At 43.3% G+C, this 26,540-nt stretch overlaps 1 protein-coding gene across 1 annotated transcript in view; it reads right to left on the bottom strand.

The window, feature by feature from the left end:
• The window catches only part of GALNT1 (polypeptide N-acetylgalactosaminyltransferase 1), a 56,580-nt gene extending 34,924 nt beyond the window's left edge, over positions 1-21,656 (bottom strand). The window contains exons 1-2 of the mRNA XM_081884116.1: positions 21,481-21,656; positions 4,878-5,102 (exon numbers count right to left, since the gene is read on the bottom strand). Of these exons, the coding sequence (XP_081740242.1) occupies positions 4,878-5,016 (139 nt within the window). The 5' untranslated portion in view covers positions 5,017-5,102; positions 21,481-21,656. The remainder of the gene's footprint in view (positions 1-4,877; positions 5,103-21,480) is intronic.
• Positions 21,657-26,540: the final 4,884 nt, after the last annotated feature.

Genomic DNA, 26,540 nt, shown 5'->3' on the forward strand with positions numbered 1-26,540 from the left:
ATTAACAAAATGGAAACATAATAGATACTCAAGTAGTTTGCCTGCCAATATATAAATGTTAAGAAGCTCCTCTTCATTGGCGATCACTTGTAACCAAGTAAGATTGTCTTCCATGAAAACGGTTTTAACGATGTATGTCCATAGGTGACTGTGGAGGCCAACTCTGGATCCACACGTCCTTCCACAGTGGGGACATAGGTTTCCAGGAGGGAGTTGATCATGGTGAGGGTTTGCCAAATGTGCCTTCCTCATAGCACGTTTCTCCCTTTCATCCTGAGTTTGAGCGTCTTCAAAGTCCACAACACCTTTGGTAAAGGCTGTTCTCCATCGAGCGCTTGCAGACCTACGTTTCCCAACTGTCTGTGTTTATACTACATTTTTAAGATGTGCCTTGAGAGAGCTTTTAAACCTCTTTTGTTGACCATCAGCATTATGCTTTCTATTTTTAAGTTCAGAATAAAATAGTTGCTTCGGAAGACGATAATCAGGTTTCCAAACAACATGACCAGTCCAACAAAGTTGATGTTGAAGAATCATTGAAGGATCATGGTGATCTCTGCTTCCTCTGGTACACTGGCACCTGTTCACCTGTTTTCCCAAGTGATATGTAAAAATTTTCAAAGACACCTTTGATGGAATCTTTCAAGGAGTTGGAGATGGCATTTATAAGTGGTCCATATTTCACAAGCATACAGTAAGGTTGGTAGTAGAACAGCTTTGTAAGCAAGCATATTGGTTTCCCTTTGAATGTCCCCGTCTGCACTTCAATCAGGAGAAAGCTGCACTCACAGAGCTTACCTGATGCTGGATTTCAGCATAATAACTGTCCAGGTAGGAGAAGTGATCCACACTTTCCAACACTGCACGACTGAGTTGGATTTGTGGCACTGCAGAGGGGTTGTTTTGTGTTTGTTGGTGCAGCACTTTGGTTTACGGATGCTGAACGATAGGCCAAGCTTTTCGTAAGCTTCTGCGAAGATATTTAGGATAGTTTGGAGGTCATACTCTGAGTGTGCACGCACTACATTGTCATCAGCATACTGAAGTTGTACAGTCGTACCTTGCAAGTCGAACCAAAGCATGGAAACCAAAGAACAGCTTCTGATTGGCTGCAAGAAGCTCAGGAAGCTGCAGAAGCCCCGTCAGAGTTCGGCTTCCAAAAATAGCTCACAAACTGAAACAGTCACTTCCGGGTTGGTGGTGTTCAGGAAAACTAAGCTGTTCAAAAACCAAGGTACGACTGTATGACAGAAGTTACAGCAACCTTACACTTTGTTTTCAGCCTACTCAGATTAAAGAGCTTTCCATCTGTTCAATGTATGATTTCTACTCCGGTGGGGAGTTTCCCTTCGACAAAGTGTAGGATCATAGCAATGAAGGATGTTCACAAATCTTTCTGGGTAGCTGATTTTCAGGACAGTCTACAGGGCATTATGGTTTACAGTGTCAAAGACCTTAGCCAGGTCAATAAACAACATATTCAGAGGTTGGTTTTGCTCTCTGCATTTTTCTTGAAGCTGTTGAGCGATGAAAATCATGTCCACTGACTGTCCCCCTAGAAGGTCGAAAACCATTTTTGGATTCAGGACGGGCAGCCTCAGATATAGTTTGCTAAGAGACTTGCAAGAATTTTGCTGGCCACAGCTAATAAAGAGATGCCTTAATAGTTTCCGCAATCCATTCTATCACCCTTTTTTAAAAGGTTGAGAATTTTGGCATCCATAAAGTCTGCTGAGATCTCCTCTCTCTCCCAGATTCTTTTGATGAGCTGTGAAGTTGTTGTGCAAGTTCAATTCTGCCCACTTTGAAGACTTCAGCAGCTATCCCATCAGGTCTGCTGGTTTTGTTGTTTTTCATTTGGTTAATAGCTGTGCATATCTCTCCCAGATTTGGAGATACTGCAAGCTCATCTCCAATTTGTTTTTGCAGAATTTGGTATGGGGACCTCAGCAGCTACTGGAAGTTGCAGTTAAGGAGATGCTGGTAATGTTCTTTCCAGCAGAGTGCGATAGCTTCTATATCTTTTAGAAGTGTGGTACCATCTGTTGAGTGTAGGAGGCACATGCCATGATTTATTGGCCCTTAGATGGTCTTTGTGGCTTTAAAGAAGCTCTGCATTCATGAGTGTCGACTAAGTGCTGGCTCTCTTTAGCTTTTTTAAATCCACCAGGTGTTCTTTAGTTCTCTGGTTCTTCTTTGAACCTCAGCCTTAGCGTTGGCATAGGTTTTTTTTCTTAGTGGCACAGTTTCTATCTCTTTGCCAGATCTGAAAGGGCTTCCTTTTCTTGTCAATAACGTGTTCAATCTCACTATCATTCTCATCAAATCAGTCTTGGTGTTTCTTAGTTTGGTATCCAATAGTTTGTTTACAGGCTGCAATAATGGATGTTTTTAGCTTGGTTCAGTGTTCCTCAATGTTATCAGGGAATTCTGAAAACAGATGGTCCTTAAGAGTTATTTGGAAGCAATCCCACTTAATAGATGTTGAACGGCTTGAGTGTTCATTTTTCACCTTGGTTTACTTCCTTGAAGCCAACGTTGAGGCTTAGTCATTGTGGAATGTATTAATCAGTGATCTGTCTAGCAGTCGTCAGCACTCGTCATAGCTCTGGTAAGGAACACATCACAGCAATCTTCAGCTCAGACAATTACCGTACATAGTCTAAAGAGGTGCCAGTGGTTCGACCGAGGATGCCTCCATGATGTTTTAAATTTATTTTTTTGTCGAAAGAACAATATAGTCAAAAGTAAAATTCTGTTTTGGTTACTGTTGCCAATTCCTGCTTTCCCAATAGTCCCAGGCCACAGATCGAAATCTCGCCCAACTCTTGCATTAAAATCACCCAGGATAATTTTTTTCTTTAATGTCTTCATCGGCATCCAGTGTTGGTGCATATGTGCTTAAAATAGTAGCCTGGTGGTTTTTGGCAAGTTTTATTTGACGGGTTGAACGTCGCTCATTAATGCCGGTAGGGACTTCTGACAAGAGCTTCACAAGATTGTTTTTGATAGCAAAGCCTATTCCATGTATTTGACGTTCTTCTTCAGGTAGACCTTTCCAAAAGAATGTGTAGCGTCCTTTTTCTTCCTTGTCCCTCTCCTGCTCTTCACGTTTCTTGAAGCACTGCAATACCCATGCTAAAACATCGCAACTCTCTTGCAAGGATAGCAATATGATGGCAGTACTGCATTCAAGACACTCATTATCTGTTATCCAACAAAGTCCGTATATTCCATGATCAAATTTCGATTGTCTTTTACAACTCCTGGGTGGTGACCCCACTGGGCATGGTAATCCAGTCAGGGGGAAATGGGAGGCAGTCTATGTTTAGGGCACCTTTTCTAGTTCCTCCCCCTTTTCGGGTGAGCAGAGAGGATCCTAAATAGGACTGTTCAGTCATGGATACAGCTGCTGAGCTACTCAACTTGAGTCAGAGCAACTGAGTCTGTATCCACCACCCATGGGCTGGTTCATGATTAGGGGCTTCCAGATTTCACAGTCCTGCCCGTTACCATTTGCCAATCACAATGGGACTTTTTGGGGGTTGGATTGGGTTTTTGGAAGACGCCTGCGCGTGAGTTTGTTTTATGTTTGTAAATCAGTGCACGGTGACCAACACACAGCCTTCGCAGTAAGGCTCTATTCTGATGGCATGAGAATCACGACGACCAATAGATTCTTATCTGCTGCAGCCTTCATCTATCTTCACAGCCGTTGAAACATGCTGCTTGTTATTGTCCGCCTGTTCTACCACTGATGACTTCTTGGATCATTCTTTGTCTAGCTCCTCCCCTTTGACCTTACCACCTTGGGTGACCCTGCTGCGAGTAGAGACTCCTGACAGCTTCACTCACAAGGGTCATAGGAACGTTAAGCCCACTCACCACAACAAGGTGATAATCCAGCTGCATTGATCAGCGTGCACTGATCTACAGACATACAAATTACCACACAGAAATCTTCCAAAAACCCATCCCGTTAAGAAGGAATTATCTACTAGCCTGAGGGGTCTGATTCTGTGTTCAGATTACTCTCAAAGCTATTAATTTCCAGTCATCTCAATTTGCATCAAGCCATTGTGCAATGACACTGCTGTGTGACACACCTTTGTCATGCTTCAGGTTTTTCTTACCAACCATTTGTACAAATCCAGATATATCTTTCTTCCTACTAAAATAATGTAATAACTTGAGAAAAGATCCACATTAGTGTCTGCAACATTTGTCTAGTTCAGACAGTAACCATACTGGTGAACTGGGCCAGTGTCTTAACCATGAAAGCTGCTTTTTTACAATAAGTAAGTGAGGGTTTACACCTGAAGTTTAGTGTCTAGAAGAGAGCAAAGCAGTTTAGATGAAATGTAGGAAACACAAGGGAGGGCAGAAGATGGAGTGGGAGGGCAGTGGTGCCATAGGGGAAAGAATGAGATGATGGTGTTTACTGGGGAAGAAAGAGCCATATGGGGCCAAAGTAGAGCTGAACAGGCCCCAAGGTTCTGCACCACCTACATAAAATTATAGGGCTGGATGGGACCATAGCTTATTCTGCCCTCCTCTCCCTCCCACTATTATTCCACAGAAGAAATCATTTTTTGAGAGCCAGCAATCAAAGTGTTAGTTCAGTGTATCCAAGCAAATTCTGTGCATGCGTTTCTCAACCAGCTGTTAAAATGCTTTTGAAATGATGCCACATAAAAGGTCAACTGTGCAGTGGGCGGGGGGGGGGGGAACACACTAATTCTGGTCCAGATAATTTAAGAAGAAAACAAACACATATTCCTCCTATCTGTTGTAGTCTTGAACTGGCCATTACTTCACTTATTTTATGTGGTATTTGAAAACTTAATCTCTGGTCACTAAATACTATTATTACTTACCATCTCCAGGCGGTAGGCCTCTCTCTTTTTTCTCATCACATTTGTTGCATTCGCTGAAGTAAAGTAACAAAAACATATCCAGAAGGACCCAAACCAGTGAGGTGGCAAGGACCACCTTACAATACGCAAATTTTCTCATGGCACTTTAAGTCAAAAACAAAAATGAAGTGTATATTGAAGTCAGTGACGCTGCTTTAATCCCATTTCAGAGATCATGTTCCACATCTATGGAGAGAAAAAAGAAAAGAGTTACAAAGGAATAAAGTATCCTTCTCAAAATATAACAGACAAGTTTAATGCACTCAAGTATGATTATTAAATAGATGCTTAGGCAATGTGAAGTACCTCAAGCATAGGCACTCTAGTGAGCCAGATCTTACCGAAAATGACAATTCCATTCTCAGTAGAACTCCTCCCCAAAGCAAAATGGGCTGTAATTGAAATCTGGTGTCTCATTATCCTAATACTAGCCAGAGTATGGTAGCTCCAAATAAAAATGTAGGGAAAAAATACTTGATCTTATGTACTCCAAGATGGGCATCCAATAGCATTGTTTTCATTACTGCATGAGCCAGCTCTTCCATTTCCCAACACCTAAGAGAATGGTTTAAAAATGCCTTCTCTGCATCACACTTGCAAAAATGTGGGAGAACGGCCTAACTTCCCCATCAATTTCTGAAGCTCAGAAGAACTATTAAAGACATTCTGAAGCAAACTACTTCTCCAAGCAAACTATTCTAATTAAGTAATTTACCCAGCAACCTTATGTGCAAGCTATACACACAAATCCATCCTGAAAGGAGTGATCTCTACCAGACAGAGAACTGGTGCTTGAACAAATAACCCCTGGAACTAACAAAATATATAGTGGTACCTCGGGTTAAGAACTTTGTTCTGGAGGTCCATTCTTAATCTGAAACTGTTCTTAGCCTGAAGCACCACTTTAGCTAATGGGGCCTCCTGCTGCTGCTGTGCCGCCACCACGCGATTTCTGTTCTCATCCTGAAGCAAAGTTCTTAACCCGAGGTACTATTTCTGGGTTAGCAGAGTCTGTAACCTGAAGCGTCTGTAACCCAAGCTACCACTGTATCTGTTTTCATATTTAAAGCATTTTGTAAGGTTGTTCCATCATATGATGGTCCGTTAGCATTTAAAACAAAGTGTTAGAGGCATGACTAGACATATGTAGGCTGGGGGAAACGCCTGTATGGAAGATTAAGGTCCGATCCCAGATTATATAAAGACAGGGTCTGAAACGTTTCTGGGAATCTTGGCACTTTTGGAATTTTCAGCATGTGTTGTGGGCGCTGCCACAAAATAACTGCCAGGTGGTATGCCTGTTTATATAATGACAACTACAGTGCATATGGCAAGTCACAAAACACCCATTTCATACAAGGCATACTGGTTACAAGGGAAGAAAAGTAGGGTTTAAACCCCAAAACAGAAAACTACTCATTTTAATCTACAGTACTCTGCTCCATCACATCACCAAATTCCATAAAGGCAACTCAACTCCACCAACCTCTTTATCCAAGGACACCTAGACACGTACCCAGAGAGAAGTGAGGGGAGACACAAACTCTCTTCCTTGGTTACCTTTTCCAAGGATGACAACTGCCTTAATGTAGCTGTGTGACCCTGTGTCACCAACAAAAGATACCTTATCTGGAAATATTGAAACCATGAGGGTGGCCATTATTCTGCTTTGATAGTTCATACATTGAGACATGAGTAGTAAACATTAACTACTGTTTAATACTGTTTAATACTACAAATAAGTTAGAATTTTCTGGTTCTGAATCATCACCAACCCTTCAGAATAAAAAGCTACTAATCACTGTATTAAAAGTGACAGCAACATAAGTCTCAACTCTGTGTCCACAGTAATTCCCGAAACTGAATAGTTATAAGAACTGAGGTTTCACAAGAATTGACTTTTGCAAGATTATTAACATATAATTCATAAAACAGAAATTAAGGGGAAGTATGACTAAGCATAACAGAACAATATGTACCATGAGAAAATAAATGAGTTTCATTAATTTTTCCCCCTTGACATTTTCATATTCTCTTAATGATCAGTTCCTACTGTCACTTATGGTCAAACATCAGTTGCTTCAAAGAGCTGAAGCTTTAGTGTTTAGTGTATAGTTCGAAATTACTGCAAGCAGTATTAACTTTTTTAATAACCTTAGGAAGTTTACATAAATTTGTAGAACAGTTTTAGAAAATCCTTAAATTTAAAATCCTTAGTAAAAAATTCATCAAGTAGAGCAGGAGTTGCCACCATTCTGGACCAATGAGCACATTTTGAACTTTGAGTGTGCGCTGTGGGGGGCATCGCATAACACAAAATTGGGACTACAGTCCTTGTTTTTCTCCACCATCGCTCACCCTGCAACAACCTCATGCTTCCCAAGAGAAGTCCTGCTGGTCTTAACCGTGGAGATAATAGATTTTAAAGGCACAAGAACCCCTCTTTCCCCAATGCCAACCCTAAACCAAAGCCTATGCTGCCATCATATACCCACTTCTTTAAGACCAACTGTGTAGTAGCATTAGCAGAAAGTAACTAATAAGAGTGCTCTTGTGTTGCCACTCTCCGGACCTCTCGTGGAGGAAGTAAGATGATAATCACAGAGTCCCAGATGGTTTATGTGGTCCTGAGACGTTTAAGTCTTTGTTTATTCTGTTAAATACTATTGTATATTGATAATGCAAAGCAGTGCAAAACTGATTTCAAATACATGTGTTTGCATCTTATTTCAAGGCAAGGCTGAGATAAGTCTAGTCAAATTACAAGCTCATTTTGAGTAGCATTAACATGAAAGATTATCTCCTTCTGTGAGACACAATATGGAACAGCAAAGAGGTAGTGACATGGGCTGTGGTGATAAGAGATCAAAACTCCACTCAGCAATGAAGCTCACTGCGAGACCTTGAGCCTGTTCCTCTCACATGCTTATGATGACAGGACAGAGTAGGGAGAACTATGTACACTTTCCACAGCCATTTGAGGAAGGGTAAGAAAAATAAGACATTTTAAAGTGACTCAATTAATATTTTTCAAAACTAGTAACTATGAAATTAGCGGCTGCCGTGGCCAATTAAAATTTATTGAGGCACCATATTATTAAAACAAGCCTGGAGTGGCATAGTTGCTAGCTCTACTATGGGAGAGATTGTTGGTACCATCAAGGGGCAAGCTTCTTCAACTGCCTGGGACCCTTATCAGAAAGAGATGTTGCCTAAGTATTTATGCTTGCTCTCTGACATTTTTGGGGGACTGCCCAAAAGGAGGGCTTTACGTCAATGACAATCAGTGGTGACTTCAAGCCCTGCTTGGATCAACTGTACTCATCTTTTGCAATGTGACTTGAGTTCAAGGTATGTTGAAAAAAATAAATTGTCATCTGCCCATCTGTCAAAGTGATCTGCTGGGAGTGAGGGTAGGGAGAATGCAGGATCTGGTCCTCCAACTGGATCCTGTTCCCCACTGCTGTACTATGAGATATACAGTATATCATCCACCACAATTCAAGTCCTTATTTTGTGAGCTTCTAAAAATTCAGCTCTCTGAAATGCATTTTCTTTTATTAAGATAGTGGGCAACTTCTCTACTACACCTTGAATAAAGCTAGGCAGGACTGCCAAAAGCCAAATAAAATTACCCCAGGGTACAGATTCTGGTTGGAATCCACTATGTACCTATTAGCAATACATCATTGTTCATATCGTATTTAACAAAGCCACTAGTCTTTTACCTAAATCCAAATTATAGACAATTGAAGTAGTTTTGTTACACATAATTCCATGTTCAAAGTTGTTTACAGTACAGTAACCTAGATTTTCTGGTCTTTATGTACTATAGTGCAAACAAAAGCACATTGAACTGAGTTTAGTTTACTGAAGCAGCTTCAATTACTTTTAAGTTCCTCAGAACTGTTTCAGGTTTTCTATTGATGACTAACTGGAAGGAAACAGTCTTGGTAAAAGATCAGATATTACAAGAAAAATTAACCCAAATTGCATGTCACTCAAATACAGTGGCAATAAAGGGTTTAAAACTACAACAGTACAGTATAAACATATAGAATAGAATACCAGAACATCACTTTTCAATATTCTTTCTCCAAAATATCAGAGACAGCAGGAAACAGTTAAGTAGCCCCTTTCACTTACTGAAGTCTTCAAGCATTTTATTGCATTCAAAAAGCATTCCTGACACAAAACTGGCAGTGTAGAAAAAAATAGGCACAGCACCCTCATATTAGCTTGCATTCCTCCTTACAGGAAAAATTCTGCCAGGGGAAAACTATTTAGACAGTTTTTCTGGATATGAATCCTGATGCACATTGTACTCAAACTACGCATGCAAAGGTATTGACTGGAAGGCCGAAAAACTGTCTAAGGGCAACAAAACATGTTTCCTTTAACCACACCAGCAGAAGGGGAATAGGAAAGCTTTATCTGTCCTTAAGAATCAATCATGTAGCAAAATCTAACAGAATATTGAACCTTAACACTGTATCTTTAACATCATCTTTACTACAGAACATGAAAATAAATATTCTAAAAATGTGAATGAAACATCAACCCATAAATGGCCATATAGGTAATGAACACATGAACCTGTCTTATGCAAAGTCAAATCACTTATCTATCCTCATGGGCAGCCTTCTAGAGATCGCATGCCAGCAATGGGCAGAGCAACAGATGCAATCCTTACCAATGAATAGCAAGCTATGCTCAGTCAGAGGCTTCAATGAGTACTTAAACACCTATTCATCCAGGCATGCCAGAAGTATCATCACAGTTCAAGAACATGCAAGTGCACTCAAGGAGGGTATGAAGCAGGCATGGTTAGAAAGACCTGGAGAATCGCATTTTGCCCCTGGGTTTAAGGTTCCCTATCCCTGGTCTGCACTGTTTTACTGTTAATCTCAGTGTTGTGGGTTTGAGTCCCACATTAGGCAAATGTTTCCTGCATTACAGAGAGTTGAACTAAATTACCTTCACCGTGTCCCTTCCAACTCTACAATTCTGATTCCTGTCTCTACCTGACCAAATAGCAAATAATGTATTACTTTTCATCACAAAAACTGTGACTGCAGAAGGATTGATTTGTGCTTCAAAGAGGGCAAGAAGTCAGTCAAAATAGGCATCTCAGAAAGGGTAGACACATCCACAAAATCACTGCAGATGGCAATACAAGGCCCCACAGATAACCTCAAAATAAGAAACACTTCAAAAACCAATGTGACTGGTAAGAAGAAAGTTGAAAGGGAAAGTGAAGAGGGTCAGAGTTCTTCAGAACCCTTGGGGGTTATTCAAATTCAAAATAATAGAAGCTCAATTCAAATGTGTATTTCTACAGTAAAGGATGAAAAAAACTAACTTGGGGAAAATATCTATAAGAATAAAAGAACTCCTTAAAAAATGGAATTAGAAATCAGCACAAGAAATCAGCTAAGATTTAGGGGGCTGGAGCAACACTCATATGTGCAAATGCCACACTTAGGTTTTGTCAGTACAGTACAGGGAGAAAATACAAGGAGGAGAGGCATGACCAGTGTATAAAATATGCATGTGCAGGGGGTTAGACTAGATGATCCTCGGGGTCCCTTCCAACATAGAGTTGGATTCTTTGTGGCAAAAGTGAAAGAAAAAGAGCTTTTTTCTTCTCCAAAACCAGAACCTGGGATCATCCAATGAAGCTGATCAATGAGTATATCAGGAAAGAGAAACTGATTATTTTCTTCACACAGCAATATCAAATTTGTTACAAGCAATAGTGATGGTCACCAGCTTGGATGGTATTAGACAAATTCATAGAAATTATGAGCACTAGCCATTATGGAAATATTACCACGAGTCATAGGTATTATGGTGCAGGGGTCGGCAAGGCTTACTGGGCATGGACCGGATCACTCCTGCGGAGATCCTCCATGGGCCAGACTGGCGCAGCACGCCGGAAGTCACGTCTGCACATGTCCGCGGCACCGGAAATCGCTTCTGTGCATGCCCAGACGCTGAAAATCCTGCCTGCACAGAAGCAATTTTCAGCTTCCAGGCATGTGCAGAAGCGATTTCTGGCGCCGCAGACATGCGCAGACACGACTTTGGGTGTCTGGGAATGCACAGAAGCAATTTCCGGTGCCGCGGAAGAGAGTCCCCATGCTGCACTGGTTCAGGGCAGCTCATGGGCCGGTTAAATGGACTCTGTGGGCCGCTTCCGGCCCATGGGCCTTAGGTTGCCGACCCCTGGCTCAGAGTAACATTGTTATGGATGGCAAACAATTGAGTGCTAGGTTGGCCAGTGGGAGAACAGAATGCAGGACTCTTCTGATCCAGCAGGGGTGTTTTTATATTACCGTAATTAAGAAGGGCACTGCTAGCAGATGCAAGAAGAGAGAGGTGTATGAATATATGCATGGTGCAGAGAAAATGTACAGGAATGAATTCTCTCTTCTCTCACAATACTCCAACCTGGATTCTTTCCAAGAAATAGAATGGGGGGAAATTCAGGACAGAGAACACAGTTAAAACTAAGGAATTCATTATCACAAGATAGGGTGATGACCAATAACTAACACAGGCTTAGAATGGGGGACGGAACAAATTTATGAAGGATAAGGCTTTCAATGGCTATGAGTCATGATAACCATAGACAACCCCCAGGATCAGATGTATCATGTCTTTTGTGGTTGCTGAGGAATAAGTGAGAGAAGGCTGTTGCATTCCTAACTTGATTGTTCACTTCTGGGATGTATCCACTTAGCCACTGTAAAAACAGAGTACTCAACTAAATATAACTTAACTGATCCAGGAGGTTTGAGTTTATATTCCTACAGTACAGCGACAAAAGAGGAGGATTCTCTTCTAACTTTTAATCACAAATGACCTATGAAATGTTCTGATTTCAGACACAAAAACCTCTCATGGAGACAGGGCAACTTTGTACCATGCAAACTTACAGAAGTTAAAGCCAGAAGGCTTGAAACTGTTATGTATTCCATTTGATACTGATGTGAGAGACACAGCTGACAGTTCTGCAGTAATATGAGTTGCAATAAATGCAAAGCGATTCAGATGAGAGAGGTAAAGGCACCAGAGAGATGCTGCCTTTTATAGTGCCACTATACTAAATACTAAGGGATGCGGGTGGCGCTGTGGGTTAAAGCCTCAGCGCCTAGGGCTTGCCGATCGAAAGGTCGGCGGTTCGAATCCCCGCGGCGGGGTGCGCTCCCGCTGCTCGGTCCCAGCGCCTGCCAACCTAGCAGTTCGAAAGCACCCTCGGGTGCAAGTAGATAAATAGGGACCGCTTTCTAGCGGGAAGGTAAACGGCGTTTCCGTGTGCAGCTCTGGCTCGCCAGAGCAGCGATGTCACACTGGCCACGTGACCCGGAAGTGTCTTCGGACAGCGCTGGCCCCTGGCCTCTTGAGTGAGATGGGCGCACAACCCCAGAGTCTGGCAAGACTGGCCCGTACGGGCAGGGGTACCTTTACCTTTACCTATACTAAATACTATGCATTCAGAGATACCTTCTGCTGGTTTGCTCCCACCCCATCAATTATCCCATTATAATAGTATAAATGAACTCTAATTCATTAGGAAAAAGTTCAAAGCTAGCATACTTTATTAGAAAGAAACATAACCCTTATGTTATGTTCTATTTGTCTAGGGAAAGAGAGAATCAAGCCCCTCCATCAGCAATACTGTATTGAAAGACCAGCAACTTTTGGCTCCTTCTCTTCAAATTATTCTATTCCAGTTACAGGTAGGTAGCTGTGTGGGTCTGCCATAGTAGAAACAAAATAAAAAAAATCCTTCCAGTAGGTAAAAGGACCCCTGACTGTTAGGTCCAATCACGGACGACTCTGGGGTTGCGGTGCTCATCTCGCTTTACTGGCCAAGGGAGCTGTCGTACAGCTCCCGGGTGATGTGGCCAGCATGACTAAGCCGCTTCTGGCGAACCAGAGCAGCACACGGAAACACCGTTTACCTTCCCGCTGGAGCGGTACCTATTTATCTACTTGCACTTTGACGTGCTTTCGGACTGCTAGGTTGGCAGGAGCAGGGACCGAGCAACGGGAGCTCACCCTGTCGCGGGGATTCGAACCGCCGACCTTCTGATCAGCAAGCCCTAGGCTCTGTGGTTTAGACCACACTGCCACCCATATCTCTAAGGTTAGTCTCTAAGGTGCTACTGGAAGGATTTTTTTTATTTTGTTTATTCTATTCCAGTTGACATTACAAGAACCTTATAACTAAGAATGCTGTCTGATTTCCTTCTCTGTTCCAAACCCTTTGTGCTGTGTCTTTTAGACTGTATGTGTTAGAACAAGGCTGCCTTATTTTCATTTGTAAGCTGCCTGGGAGCATATTTTTGGCTAAAGAGCAGGATAAAAAAATTCTTTAAATTCATATATAACAGTTGAGAACAGTCTTTGGCCTCTCCTAAAAATCCAGCCTGTAACTTACAATCAGATAAGAAACAAAACTAAAGATAAACTGAGGAAAAGGGGTGGAGGATGGAATTGAGAGTCATTATACTCTGGACCAAAGCCAGAGTATAAAAGCTCTATTTCATTGCAAACTGTTAATTGTTTTAGCAGCCAATTAATATGACTATATGAGTTATAACAGAGATGGACAAGCTGTGGCTCTCCACAAGTTGTGAGTTATAGTTCAACAACATCAGAAAGTTGACAGGCTTTCCATCTCCAAGTCAGACATTTGTAAACTCCATTTTTCATCAGTGATTGAATGCTAGAGCTCTTTAAAGTATAATGAATTTTAAATCATGAATGTAAATGCAGAATGTGGACATGCAAACCATGTGCACTCCCATTCTGCTCCTACAACCAACTGAAACAGGGGAAAAAAGTCTTGCTGTGCAGGGAAGCAATGGCTCAGTTGCCTGGGTAACAAGGATGCATTTTCTCCTTTAGAGTGAAGGGTTCGTTTGCCCTCTGTGACATTGACACAATTGTCTGGGATCTTGGATTGAAAAACATTTTCAACTTTAAAAAAGCACTGAAGCAGTAGCAGCAGACAGGGGGTGAGGGGTGGCGACAGCTGAAAATAGATGTGAAAATGCAGAGTGGAAGATGGGAGCTTTTTTATAGAACTTCTTTCTCCCTTCCTGTGCCCACCTGCAGCATCAAAACCCAAACCTTGAGAAAATCTAGAAAAGCAATATGCTGTGAGAATGAGCCCCTTCTGCATGAGAAAAGCGAGAGGCCAAACAGTGGTTCAAGCCCAATATAAAATTTGGAGTCCCCTGGGGATTTTTTGAGGACTGGTGGCAGATAGCTGGAGTTTTTTTTAAAAAATGGGAAACTGAAAGTTAATGCAATGACAGGTAGTGTGTATATATCTCAGAAAACCTTCATCTAATCAACAGCCACTTAATTTAATTTTAATCTCTAGGAAGTAGGGGTGGCATTTGATGTTAGGAATCGGGATTCTGTAATTAATGATACTAAGCAAGGTAGAACTTCAACAAAACATTTAAAAACCTAAAATTATGGATAAAGATATCAATTCCATGATCCCAGATTAGAAAAAAAATTATTGACTTTATCTCATAAAGATCATATTATTGATTTTAACGTTTTAACATTACCACCATCAAATCTGATGTTCTTAATTCTAATGATTATGATGGGGCTTGGTCTAGGCAAATTTAAATAAAATCCAAAAAGCTGAGTACTAGCTAGCCTTCTAATAATAATTTAATGGCTGAGCAGCATTCTGTACAGCTCCTCATTTACCAATATCAATGCAACTATAGTCGTATCTTGGATCCCGAACACCTTGCAAGTTGAACATTTTGGCTCCCAAACGCTGCAAACCTGGAAGTGAGTGTTCCAGTTTGTGAATGTTCTTTGGAACCTGAACATCCAACGCTGCTTCCGATAGGCTGTAGGAGATTCCTGCAACCAACTGGAACCCACGCCTTGGTTCCCAAACATTTTGAAAGTCGAACAGACTTCCGGAACAGATTCTGCTCAATTTCCGAAGTACGACTATACAAATTCCTGTCAAACTGGATACATTGTAACTTCTGTCTAGATCAATTAAGCAGTTTCCTCAGGAAGCTATGCCTCTTTTTCCTTTATCTACTGATGCAGATCCCCATAGAGTCAACTAAAACCCTAATAGTATTTAAAGTAAAAGGGTAAAAAAAAGGTTTGAATCCATGCAATGTGGTGAATTTCTGCTGCTTTGTCCCAGCTCCTGCCAACCTAGTAGTTCAAAAGCATACCAGCGTGAGTAGATACACTGCTGCAAATATGCTGTAGATATACCTGTGGCAGGCAGGTAAACGGCACTTCAATGCGCTCTGGCACTCGTCAGTGTTCCGTGCCCCGGAAGTGGTTTAGACATGCTGCCCACATGCCCCAGAAAAACTGTCTGCAGACAAATGCCAGCTCCCTCAGCTTGAAAGCAGAGATGAATGCCACACCCCATAATCGAATTCTGACCAGACTTAACTATCCAGGGGTTCTTTACCTTTAGTATTTACAATCTAAGGTTTCAGTCCCAATCCATAATTTTAACGATTTTCTCTTAAAGATGTTATCTCCACAGCCATCCATCATTTGAAAGCCCTTTTAGGATGTCAAATTAAGTATATAAATGTATTAACAAGGACCTCGGTTCCTAAAAGACTTCTTCTAACATGCAAGATTTCTTCTTAGGTAATGACCCTTAAGATTATAGAGGAATGGGAGTTATCCCTAGAGAGTTCTTTGAATACTTGATAGTCAGCCTCCCACCCCTCCTTAGGAACCTTCTGCCTTAAACTGGGAATACACAGCATTTTAAAAATTTGTTCAGAAAACCTTCTGAGTAACTGGGATGATCCACTGGCTATGACTTCCAAATTTCCAACCTTAAGCACTCTTATTCAACTAACACCTCCCTGTCATTCATCACTTTGCTAGTCTAATTTCTGGCATTTGGAAGCCAGGAGCGTGTGAGAGTCTGGCATCTTTACATTTGTACAGGTGGAGCTGTGAAACATTGCTGAGAGATGACAAAAGATACGCTGAAAGATCTAAGTTTCCCTGCAGGCTAACTTCATTAAATCTGCTGAGGCAGCTTTGCCTCATCTATCAGGCCTAAAAGTTCTCTGCCTTGTATGCAAAATTAAGAAATCTGAATATAATGGTGTGTGTTTAACACTACTAACTCTCCAGAACCTATTGTTTTTTCACTGGCTTTTAACTTTGTCAAAGTGACAGATGCTTCATGCTGCAAGGACTAGTCAAGTTCTGTTTCCTCGTGAATTAGGTTCCCCTGGCCCTACTTTTAAAACTTGCTAACCAACAAACGCTGCCAGAAACAATTCTGCTGTGCAAAAGCAGGGATCCAATTTGGCCACAATGCCATCTCTCCTAAACCATGCCAACCTAGTCAAACAGCTGGTGTCACTTGTTACATCAGCCACTACATGAGAGGCTGGGCCTCAATTCTACATTGGTTGTGGGTGCGTTCCCAGTAGGGAAAGATGCCTGCTCTACCACTTCACAGCAAGGACACAGATTAGCACCAGCATTAGAAATCAGCCAGGCATCAGTCGCAAAATGCAATTGGCCTTTCGTGACTGGAAATGTCCGGGCACCACCCTTGGCACCTAGCATTGCCACCTGCCTGGCTGCATTCAGCTGGTTTGCCAGGCACAGCAGCAGCAAAAAAGATGCATCTTTTGCTGCCACGCTACCCTGCAGACCCTGATTGCTACCACACTGCCAGGTGAATCCGGTGTTTTGCAGGGTAGCACGGTAGCAAAAGACACATCTTTTGCTGCCACACTTCCCTGCAGACTACCTGATTGCCCAGCAGCATCCCCCCCCCCCCCCCCCGGTCTGCCTGGCAGCAGGGCAGCAAAAAAAAAAAGGAACCTTGACATTTTGTTTTGGCGCCCACAACCTAGGTCCAAGGAGACTCATGGATCCTAGCATTCCTCTCCCAGTTTCTAACACTGATTGGCATTATGGGGACAGCATTCCAAATTGGGCAGCTACGTATGAAATAGAAGACTTATTCTATTGTTGCCACCCTCCAAATTTATTTTGTAAGAGGCACACAAAAGGGCCTTGGATGTTGATCTCTAGGTCCAGGAGAGTTCACATGGGAACCATGCAAGGCTTCCTATGTCAAAACTCTAAACTGCTCTCAAAAATGAATTGGCAGACCATGTGATTGGCTCAAAACTGGATACATGTTCAGATATGGAGTTTCTGAACAGTTACCCAGAGGTAGTCCAATGTAGAACAGGTTGCAGTAATCTGACCCAGAAGTTACCACGGTACATGCCTTCTGAAGTTCTAAATGGCAAATCTGAAGTAGGAATTGCATTGAAGAAATTGAAAATATTCAGCTCTGTTCTGCATGTTTTTCTCTGATCTGCAAGCCTTTCCAAAATCAACTCAGACTGAATCTAGGTAAAAAGGATCATCCCACCTACAAAAGGGGTAGAATCTTCCAATAGATGAAAGATGATTCCAGGTGAAGGGAGAGATTCAAGCATCTTTTTAAAAGATACAAAAGTTCTAACTCTCTCCCCCTATGTTCAATGGGTGGTGTGGGGGACTCCATGGTCCTGAATGGGGTAACTTTGCCATTGAAGGACCAGGAGAGCAGCCTAAGAGTCATTTTGGACTCACAGCTGCCCATGGAGGCACAGGTCAATTCTGTGTCCAGGGCAGGTATCTACCAGCCCCATCTGGCATGTTGGCTGAGACCCTATCTGCCCTGTCTCAGCAGAATGGTATATGCTCTAGTTATCTCCCACTTGAACTACTGCAATGTGCTCTACCTTTGAAAGTGACTCGGAATCTACAACTAATCCAGAATGTGGCAGGTACACTGTTGACAGAGAGTGGCTATCAAGACCGTATAACATCAGTCCTAAAGCATCTAGACTGGCTCCCAGTATGTTTCCAAGCACAATTCAGAGTGACACTTAAAGCCCTAAATGGCCTTGACCCTGTATACCTGAAGTTATACCCCCATCATTCAGCCCAGACACTGAGTCCACTTCCCAAGAGATTTCTGATGGCTTCCTCACAGTGAGAAGTGAAGTTACAGGGAGCCAGATAGAGGGCCTTCTCGGCAGCAACACCCTCCCATCAGATGATAAAGAACTACACAATTTTTAAAAGACATCTGAAGGCAGCCCTGTATCAGGAAGGTTTTGTCATTTTTATTATGCTTTTATATTCTGCTGGAAGCCACAAAGAGTGGCTGGGGAAACCCAGCCAGATGGGCAGGGTATAAATAATTAAATTATTATGATTACGATTACGATATCTTTATTGTCATTGTCCCTTGCGGAACAATGAAATTGAAAAACTACATAAAACTACATAAAACTACACAAAAACTGCAGAAAACTACTACAAAACTACATTATTATTACTACTATAACCATATAAATATAACTATATAATATAACTATATAATGATAAATAATAATTACATTATTATTACTATAACTAATTTCATTATCACAGTAATTATTAACAATGTATTCAGAGACTCTCACAAAAGATAGATCACAATAAATGAATAGTAAAAATGTAATCTGAACAAACAAGACTTTTATTGGGGAGGGGGGAGGTAATGTGTGCCTAATTTATACCATATGGAACAAGCATGCATTATACTATATGCAACATGCATCAAGCATTCACTTTCTTTATGAAAGTACAAACAACTACTATTGAGTCACCTATTGTAGTAAAGTGCTTGGATGGAAATTCCTAGTCCACATCTTTATTATAACCTTGGTAACAAGAACACTTAAGTACATACACTGTTCTACTTCTCAAATATATATAAGCTCAGATATGGCATTTGACAAAATGAACACATGGTATTTGAGCTTAGCTGACATTGTTAACAAACTAATTTTATAAAGGTTAACCTGCAGTATGTTATCATTCACATGTTTGTTGCCAGGTGCAGCAGACATATGTCTGCCAATGTCACTCAATTTAATAATAATCTTTCCAGGATTCTTGGCAATATGCTGCCACCATTTTGCAAAATGGGAATGATTTATTAAAATACTGCAGAAGTTGCTTCCAACAAGCCTTTTTCCAGTTATTTATTCATTTAATTTAACATGTCACAAAGGAAACAAAGGACTAAACAAACCTTTCAGTATACAGCTTCTGTACTGCTACTAGTACACACAGATGCACACACCGAGCAAAGCATACCCTTGCACACAAAACTGAATAAAGGTATCCCAAGGCTGTACTTTTGAGATCACTATTAATGAGAAACTGTACTCCTTCAGGAAATGACTGGAGTACAGTACTCAACACTTAATGTATTAATATCCTTAAAATACCAAACATAACAGCATAACTATGAAAAGCACCCACTTTTTTGAAAGTCAACACTCATGGGACCCCAATGGGCAGAGATGATGGGAGTTGTAGTCCAACAACATATGGAGGCACAATGCTACCTACCACAAACCTGAAGCAAAACAGAGTTCTCCATCTTTCTCTTCTCCCCCACTAAAAAATCATGGGCACACAAGCATCAAACTTTTGCAGGGAACCTAATTTCATGAGCACCTGGTATCTCCCCTGAGCTAGCCATCTAGCTCCCACCTTTCCACTTGACCAAAGAAAACAAGCTCTGTCACATTTACTGTTTAGTACCTGCATGAAGAGACACCCAGGTCCCAGAAAGGAAAATGGGACGCACATCACTTACCAAAACAAAGACCAGAAATCCACTCTCTATATCCTCTTTACAGGTTTATCTATGATGTACCAATTATGGAGACATGTGCCTTCAATCATCAAAACACACTTAAGGCAGCACTGAAAGACTGAATAAACCAGCACTGGTGAATGAAAGTATTCTCTCCCCCAAATAAGGAACATTTTATGAAAATATCACTTTAATATTAGAAGAACAAACCATTTCCTAAGTTTACATGTATTTATAGACAGAAAAATTATTAAGGTCTGTCAAGTCTGTTACCAAGATTGCAAAATTGTTCAAAAATTCTCAAAAACTAGTTGCAAACATAATGCTAGCAGCATGATGGTATTGTTTCCCCAAACATGTCCATTTCCCCATCCCTCCCTAAAAAAAAGAAAATCCTTCTACTTGCTGTAAACAAAGGGCATTATACTCTTTGGTCATGGAAACATTTCTAATTATCTGAAGTTCCTTAGATACATAGTAAAATACATTATCTTACTATCCCCAGCACAGCCTAGAGAAGCTTTTCTGGGTCACCTTTTTCCTAACACTAAAGAGTTTCGAAGAAGGATTGCTGTTTAGGCAGCTGCCTTTATGTGTTTCACTCAAACTTTTAATATGTTTGAAATGGAGGGGTAATCAAGCCAGCAAGAAGAAATTGGGCATATTTAGTAGTCAATCTTACAGTGAAAGAGGAACTTGTTTCTTTTTAAAGCGAACAGGAACACACCATTTTAAAATAGCCAGCGGCACAGCCTGCTTCAGGATCATTAATTTCCTCCACAGCTATGTACAACAAGCAAACTTTGAGGCAGCAGTGCCAAGCGGTACAATTATAGGATGAATAGTGGCAATTATTATGCCATATTTTGTATCAAACTGTCCAAGCAAAGATAAGTCAAATTCACTTGCTTCAAACACTTGCACAGAGGACTGCACAGCACAGCAGGACAGCTAAAACGTATAACGTTTAGTAAAGGAAAGAAGAAAAGGGCATATGGGTGGCCCACACTCTCACACAGGGCCAGCCCTGCAGCAGTGGGACCATTATGGGGTGATGGATAGATAGCAGATGAAGGCAGGAACTGATGCCTTAATGCTGAAGCAAGAATTTTAAAACCGTGTTTGTGGATTTACAATTTTGACTCAGTTTCAGGCAGCAAAATAACCCTTACACTTGGGGAAAGAAGGGAAATTATGCAAAAAATAATAATTAGGGGGGCTGGCTGGGGGCTGGGGTCCAGTAACAGCCAGAAAGCCAAACACCCGTTTTGTGGGCAGGGGAGAGAGACCCTATTGCTGGAGGAGAGTAAGGCCGTGACCCCACACATGCTTTCTTCTAAGTAAGCACCGCTGCATACTGCCATACTTGTTTCAGGTGCAGGGGATTGGATCAACTTGGGCAAATCCACCCATTCGCAGTCAATGCTGTAAAGGGCGATGCCCCAGCTCTGACTTGGCGGGGGATGGGTTCAGATCTCACCCTAGCCAATGTCGATTGTCCAGCCACCTCTCGCCCTGCCCGGTTAAACTCGATAAGTGATCTAAGCGCCGGCGACAAATGAGAGGGTAATCCATTAAAAATGAAATGAAACAAACGCGTTAGGAGCCGCCACTACTCGACCAGCGCCGGTTAAAAATGCGCGAGCCATTCGAAAAGTTTCCGCCAGGCCGTGTTAAGACGACGCGTGCAGACGGCGCGTTTGGAACTCCTGCGAAGCCCGCAAGCGACGCGGGCACGCCGTACGTGTGAACCTGCCCTTTCCCAGGCTGGGTTTGGGTTCTCTCTCCCTTTTTTCTACGGAGGGAGGGAAGGAGAGAGAGAGAGAAAGCAGCCCTACGGAAGAGACCCACCTCCATCGAGCTGGCCTCGGAGGGGGAGGGGGAAGCAGCGAACGCCCCCCGTCTTCGAGCAGCCCTTGGCGGCCGCCGGCCGTGGCCGCCAGCGTCTTGGGGAAGCGGGCTGAGGAGACGCCGCCGCCGCCGCCGCCGCTCTCCCGCCAACGGAGCCCCCCTGGCGGCGGAGGGGAAGAAGCCGCCGCCAGCTCGGCACGGGCCGAGTCCGTCGTCCCCTCAGGAAACGCGAGCAGCCCCCTTCGCCGCCGAGACGAGGACGGCGCCGCCGCGACGGCGGGAGGCGGCCGCTGGGACTCCGCGCCTCGCCGGAGATGGAGGGGGAGATGGAGGTCGCTCCCTCGCTCGGCCACCGCCGACGCCCTCAGCCGCGCAGCCCCCTCGGCATCTCCCTCAGCCGCGCTGACTCTTCACGGCCGGCGGCGGCAGCGGCGACTTCCTCCTCCTCGTCGTCGTCGTCCTCCTCCCCTCGAGCGGGCTGAGGCGTTAAACGGTCCCACCTCAAAGCGCGTGCGCGCGGCCGGGCGTGCACCCCGACTTCTCAGAACGCAGTCGCGGTCGGCGCGCCCGCGCACGTCAGGCTCGCTCGCCGGCCCCACCCAGTAAACACCTGACTCCTCCCACTCCCCCCGTCAAGGAAAAAGGAGAAGGAAGCAACGGTTGGCTATGGGTGGTCTTGTTTCCGCCTGCAGGTGACCCGGATGTCGGCGTCACGTGCCGCCGCCCTCCTCCCTCGCTTCGGAGTGAAGGGAGGCGAGGAGAGGGGATTGGGCGGCGGGGAGCGAGGGGGCGGGGCGCGCCACGCCAATCATTCCATCCTCCATCCATCAAAGAGACTGCACAGAAACCTGAAATTGCAGAGCTCGAAGTTCATTCTGCGCTGTGGGTCGGGGCGGGGAGAGGGATGCGGTTGTAAAATGGATGGGACTTGCCTGTCTCCTTCCCCCGCGCTGCTCGTCATTTGTGTTTTTCCCCGTTGTTCGCTGCACTTCGAAAACGTGCATAATGCGGGCACTGGGCGTGATGCACCAGGACTGAAGTCGTCTTTCCATCTGGAAGAAGAGGGAGCTGAGGAGCAGTGGCGTAGCGTGGGGGGTGCAGGGCGCAACATCTGGGGGTTAGGGTTAGGGGGCGCAAATCCACGGGTTAGGGGGCGCAAATTACTTGCCTTGCCCCGGGTGCTGACAACCCACGCTACGCCACTGCTGAGGAGCCCTTTGCCCGCATTTGGCCCCCTCTCAGCGCATAGCCCGCAGCACCCATTACTTAAAAAAGGAGAGGAAATGACAAAGCACACATACACACCGGCGCAGCTCCAAGTTACACACGGCAAGCATCAATCGGGCGGAGCCCACAACTATGTCTGTGTGCCACGTGGAGATAGGAAGCAGCCGATGATGTTACGGGCGATCCAGGCAGGCACTCTGCCAGCATTGGACTGCACGCAGCCACGCCATAATGCATGGCTCTGGGAAACTGCAAAGAAGAGTTCAGGTCCTCCTGTAATAAGAATTTTAAGGTCTTATATATATATAATAGGGGACGCGGGTGGCGCTGTGGGTAAAACCTCAGTGCCTAGGACTTGCGGATTGCCAGGTCATCGGCGGTTCGAATCCCTGCGGTGGGGTGAGCTCCCGTTGCTCGGTCCCAGCGCCTGCCAACCTAGCAGTTCGAAAGCACCCCCGGGTGCAAGTAGATAAATAGGGACCGCTTACTAGTGGGAAGGTAAACGGCGTTTCCATGTGCTGCTCTGGCTTGCCAGAGCAGCTTCGTCACGCTGGCCACATGTCCCGGAAGTGTCTGCCTCATAAGTGAGATGGGCGCACAACCCTAGAGTCGGACACAACTGGCCCGTACGGGCAGGGGTACCTTTACCTTTATATATATAATAAATGTTCATAAATGTACCAAGCAAACATGTACATAAATATATAAACCACATATCTGAAGCAGCACAGGAAGACAGTCATGAAACCATTTTGACTCTAAAACTGACCAAATGTTTCTTCCCATTGTCTCAGGAATTGAGTAATTACCATCTCAAAGGAATGGCCAGACTACCAGGAAAGGCAATCGGATAAGGCATTATCAGATAACCTGGCAAACAGGAAAAACAGCAACATTCAAATTTCTGTTGTAGACCACCTTTTCTGTGATGTAGATATGTTTGGGGGGGTCGTCTTGGGCTCTACCCCTTCTGTGATGTATGTATGATGTATGGTCTTGGGCTCCAGGGTGGGCAGTTCAAAAGTCTAAATAAGGGTTCGGGATCCTCTTCCTGCCTCCTGTGGGGGGGGGGAGCACTCTGTTGCAACAGCTTTAACAAAGATCAGGCTTACTAGCTGCTTTGCTATATTCTCTGGTTGGCCTCTGTTATTTTCTCCTACTGATGGAGAACCTACAAAGGACTCTATGAGGGCTCTTGTGTACCCCATAAAGGAATAAGGGCAGATTTTGTTTACGGCACTTCGCACCACACGCACACCTGCTGGAGGAATAAGTAAACACAGACTGGGGCAATAAGGGAAAGGGTTGTGCCAAAACTGGAAGCCACGCTGCAAAGTCCACCAGCAACTCCCTACTGGCTAAGCCAAAGCGGCAGGCATCAAGCACAATCAATGGTGGGTCATTTGTGACATAAGAAGAGCCTCCTAGATCAGGCCAGTGGACCCTCTAGTCCATCATCCTGTTCTCAGGGTGGCCAGCTAGATGTTTGTTGCAAGCCCGCAGGCAGGATTCAAGCAAAAGAGCACTCCCTGCTCCTGTGGTTTACAGCAACTGGTATTAATAATAAATAATAACAATAATAAATTTTATTTATATACCGCCCTCCCCAGCCAAGACCGGGCTCAGGGTGGCTAACACCAGATATAAAACAATTGATTAAGATACATTAAAAACAACATTAAAATACAACATTAAAATGCAGCCTCATTTCAATAGAAACTCCAATCAGAAACTTTTTGGGGATGAAAACGTCAAATCTTCACCAAGGCCAACTATTCAGACTGGTCCTACATGGGCCAGAAAAAGCCAGGGAAGTCCCCAAATAGGAGTTCCATCACAGAAGGAAAAAGGAAAGAGGGGGAGGGGATCAAGTCGATGCCAAACAAATTGCTGCTTTCAACTGTGAAAACAGAGAATATCCATCATGACTAGTAGCCAGGCATAGCCCTCTCATCAACGAATTGGTCTAATCCTCTTTTAAGACCATCTAGCTTGGGGGCCATTTGGCTCCCCGCTCCCAGCCCCAACACCCAATCTTTGACACGAGAGGAGCTATGGCCTGGTCGAACAATGTGATTTCCACACCAGAGGCCTCTGTCATCCCTACAGTGCGCAAACAGTCCTATCTTCCAATAAACAGCTGGGATAGAGATGTTCCCGAAGGAAACATATGAGGGCTTGCCATCTAGTCATGACTACTACAGGGCTCCTGTGCCCTGGACACTGACTTGTCAGGAAATAGTGCCACTTGTAGCATAAGCCCCCAGTTGAGAAACATCTGGACCCATTGTGTAACTCCCTTTAACAGATATTGCCAAGTGTAGAGGAACCCGCCTGGAGTAAGCAGGTTAACAATCTCATGAAAGAACAGCCAGGATCACTGCTATAGCCCTGGAGCGAGCCTTCTTCCTGATCTGCACTGAAAAGGGTGTGAGAAAATATATTCCTGGAATAAAGTTCTGCCTTTGCTGTGGGCATTTCATGGGAATAAAGGGGCTTTGTATGTGGCATAACTATGCCACAACCCGCCCAATTTTTACCCATACAGCCAATGTGCGTGCTGGTGGCATTCTGGGAGAGGGATCCTGGAGTTTTGCCAATGTATCTGACATCCCAGATGAGATCATTTAATATAGCCAGAGCCATTACAACTTCCACTATACATAACCAATACATTAGCACCATGCAGGCATTTGTTAATTGTGTCCACAGAGGGACCATGTGTCCCAGACCTGCCTGCTCCACCCCTAGACGTCCCACATTGACATCTGAAACACAATCGTCTGAAAGTGGTTACAATTCTCCCCCCAAACAGGAAGCCTGTGTAATTGGTTCCTGATCACGAGAAGGTGGAAACTTAGGAGGCAGCTCACCCTCCATGGATGCAATTACTGAATGACTGAATAGGGCTATAATTGGCATTGATATTGCTTCTCCAGAAATGTACTGGAAATATTAATGTAACTGGAGGAGAGGGGAACCATTATATTTTAGAGCAGCACAAAACTGGAAGCAGCAGCACAGAAAAGAGTCATGACTCAGCATTTCTTCTTTATCGTGACATTCTGAAAGCTTCAAAGACACCTCCACAATTCAGTCTAAGTGTAAACCATGTAATATAGACACAAAAGTTTCTGAACTTTCGTTTGAGTTCTTCACACATTTAATATATGGTTCACATCCGAAAGAAATGTTAGGAGGCTGAGATATTTTTTCCAAGGTGTTTTGTGTGCTATAATGGGCACTTGAAGTCATCAAAACTTTTCCAACTTGGTAATTTAGCAAATATATATCATAACTATGACAATCTATGTTGGAAATGTAAAGAAAAGGAATGAACCTTTTATCATATGTGGTGGACCTGTCCCAAGGTGAAAGACTTCTGGGAAAAGATTTATAATGAATTGGAAAAAAATGTTGAAATATACATTTATAAAGAAACCAGAGGCCTTTCTTCTTGGAATAACAGGTCTGGAATTGCCCAAGAAAGATGTTAAATTATTTTTGTATGCCACAACTGCTGCGTGTATTCTGTTAGCTAAAAGTGGAAAACCCAAGAATTATCAACGATAGAAGAATTGCAGATGAAGATGATGGAGCTAGCCGACCTAACCGAAGAGTCCGCGACCAGAAGGAAGAGGAGTATCAGGAAGAGTGGATTAAATTTAATGATTACTTAGTTAAATATGTTAAGTTAAATTAACTGAAAACAGCTTGCAGACATTTAATTGGCTTAGGATTTTATTTATGTTAAGTGTTGAATTAATATGTTTAATTTCATAATGTGAAGATATAAGGATGCTAATGTTTAAGTTAAATTTTACAAGAACTGT

This window comes from Podarcis melisellensis, assembly GCF_964234715.1.
Source record: "Podarcis melisellensis genome assembly, chromosome: 13".
NCBI lineage: Eukaryota > Metazoa > Chordata > Lepidosauria > Squamata > Lacertidae > Podarcis > Podarcis melisellensis.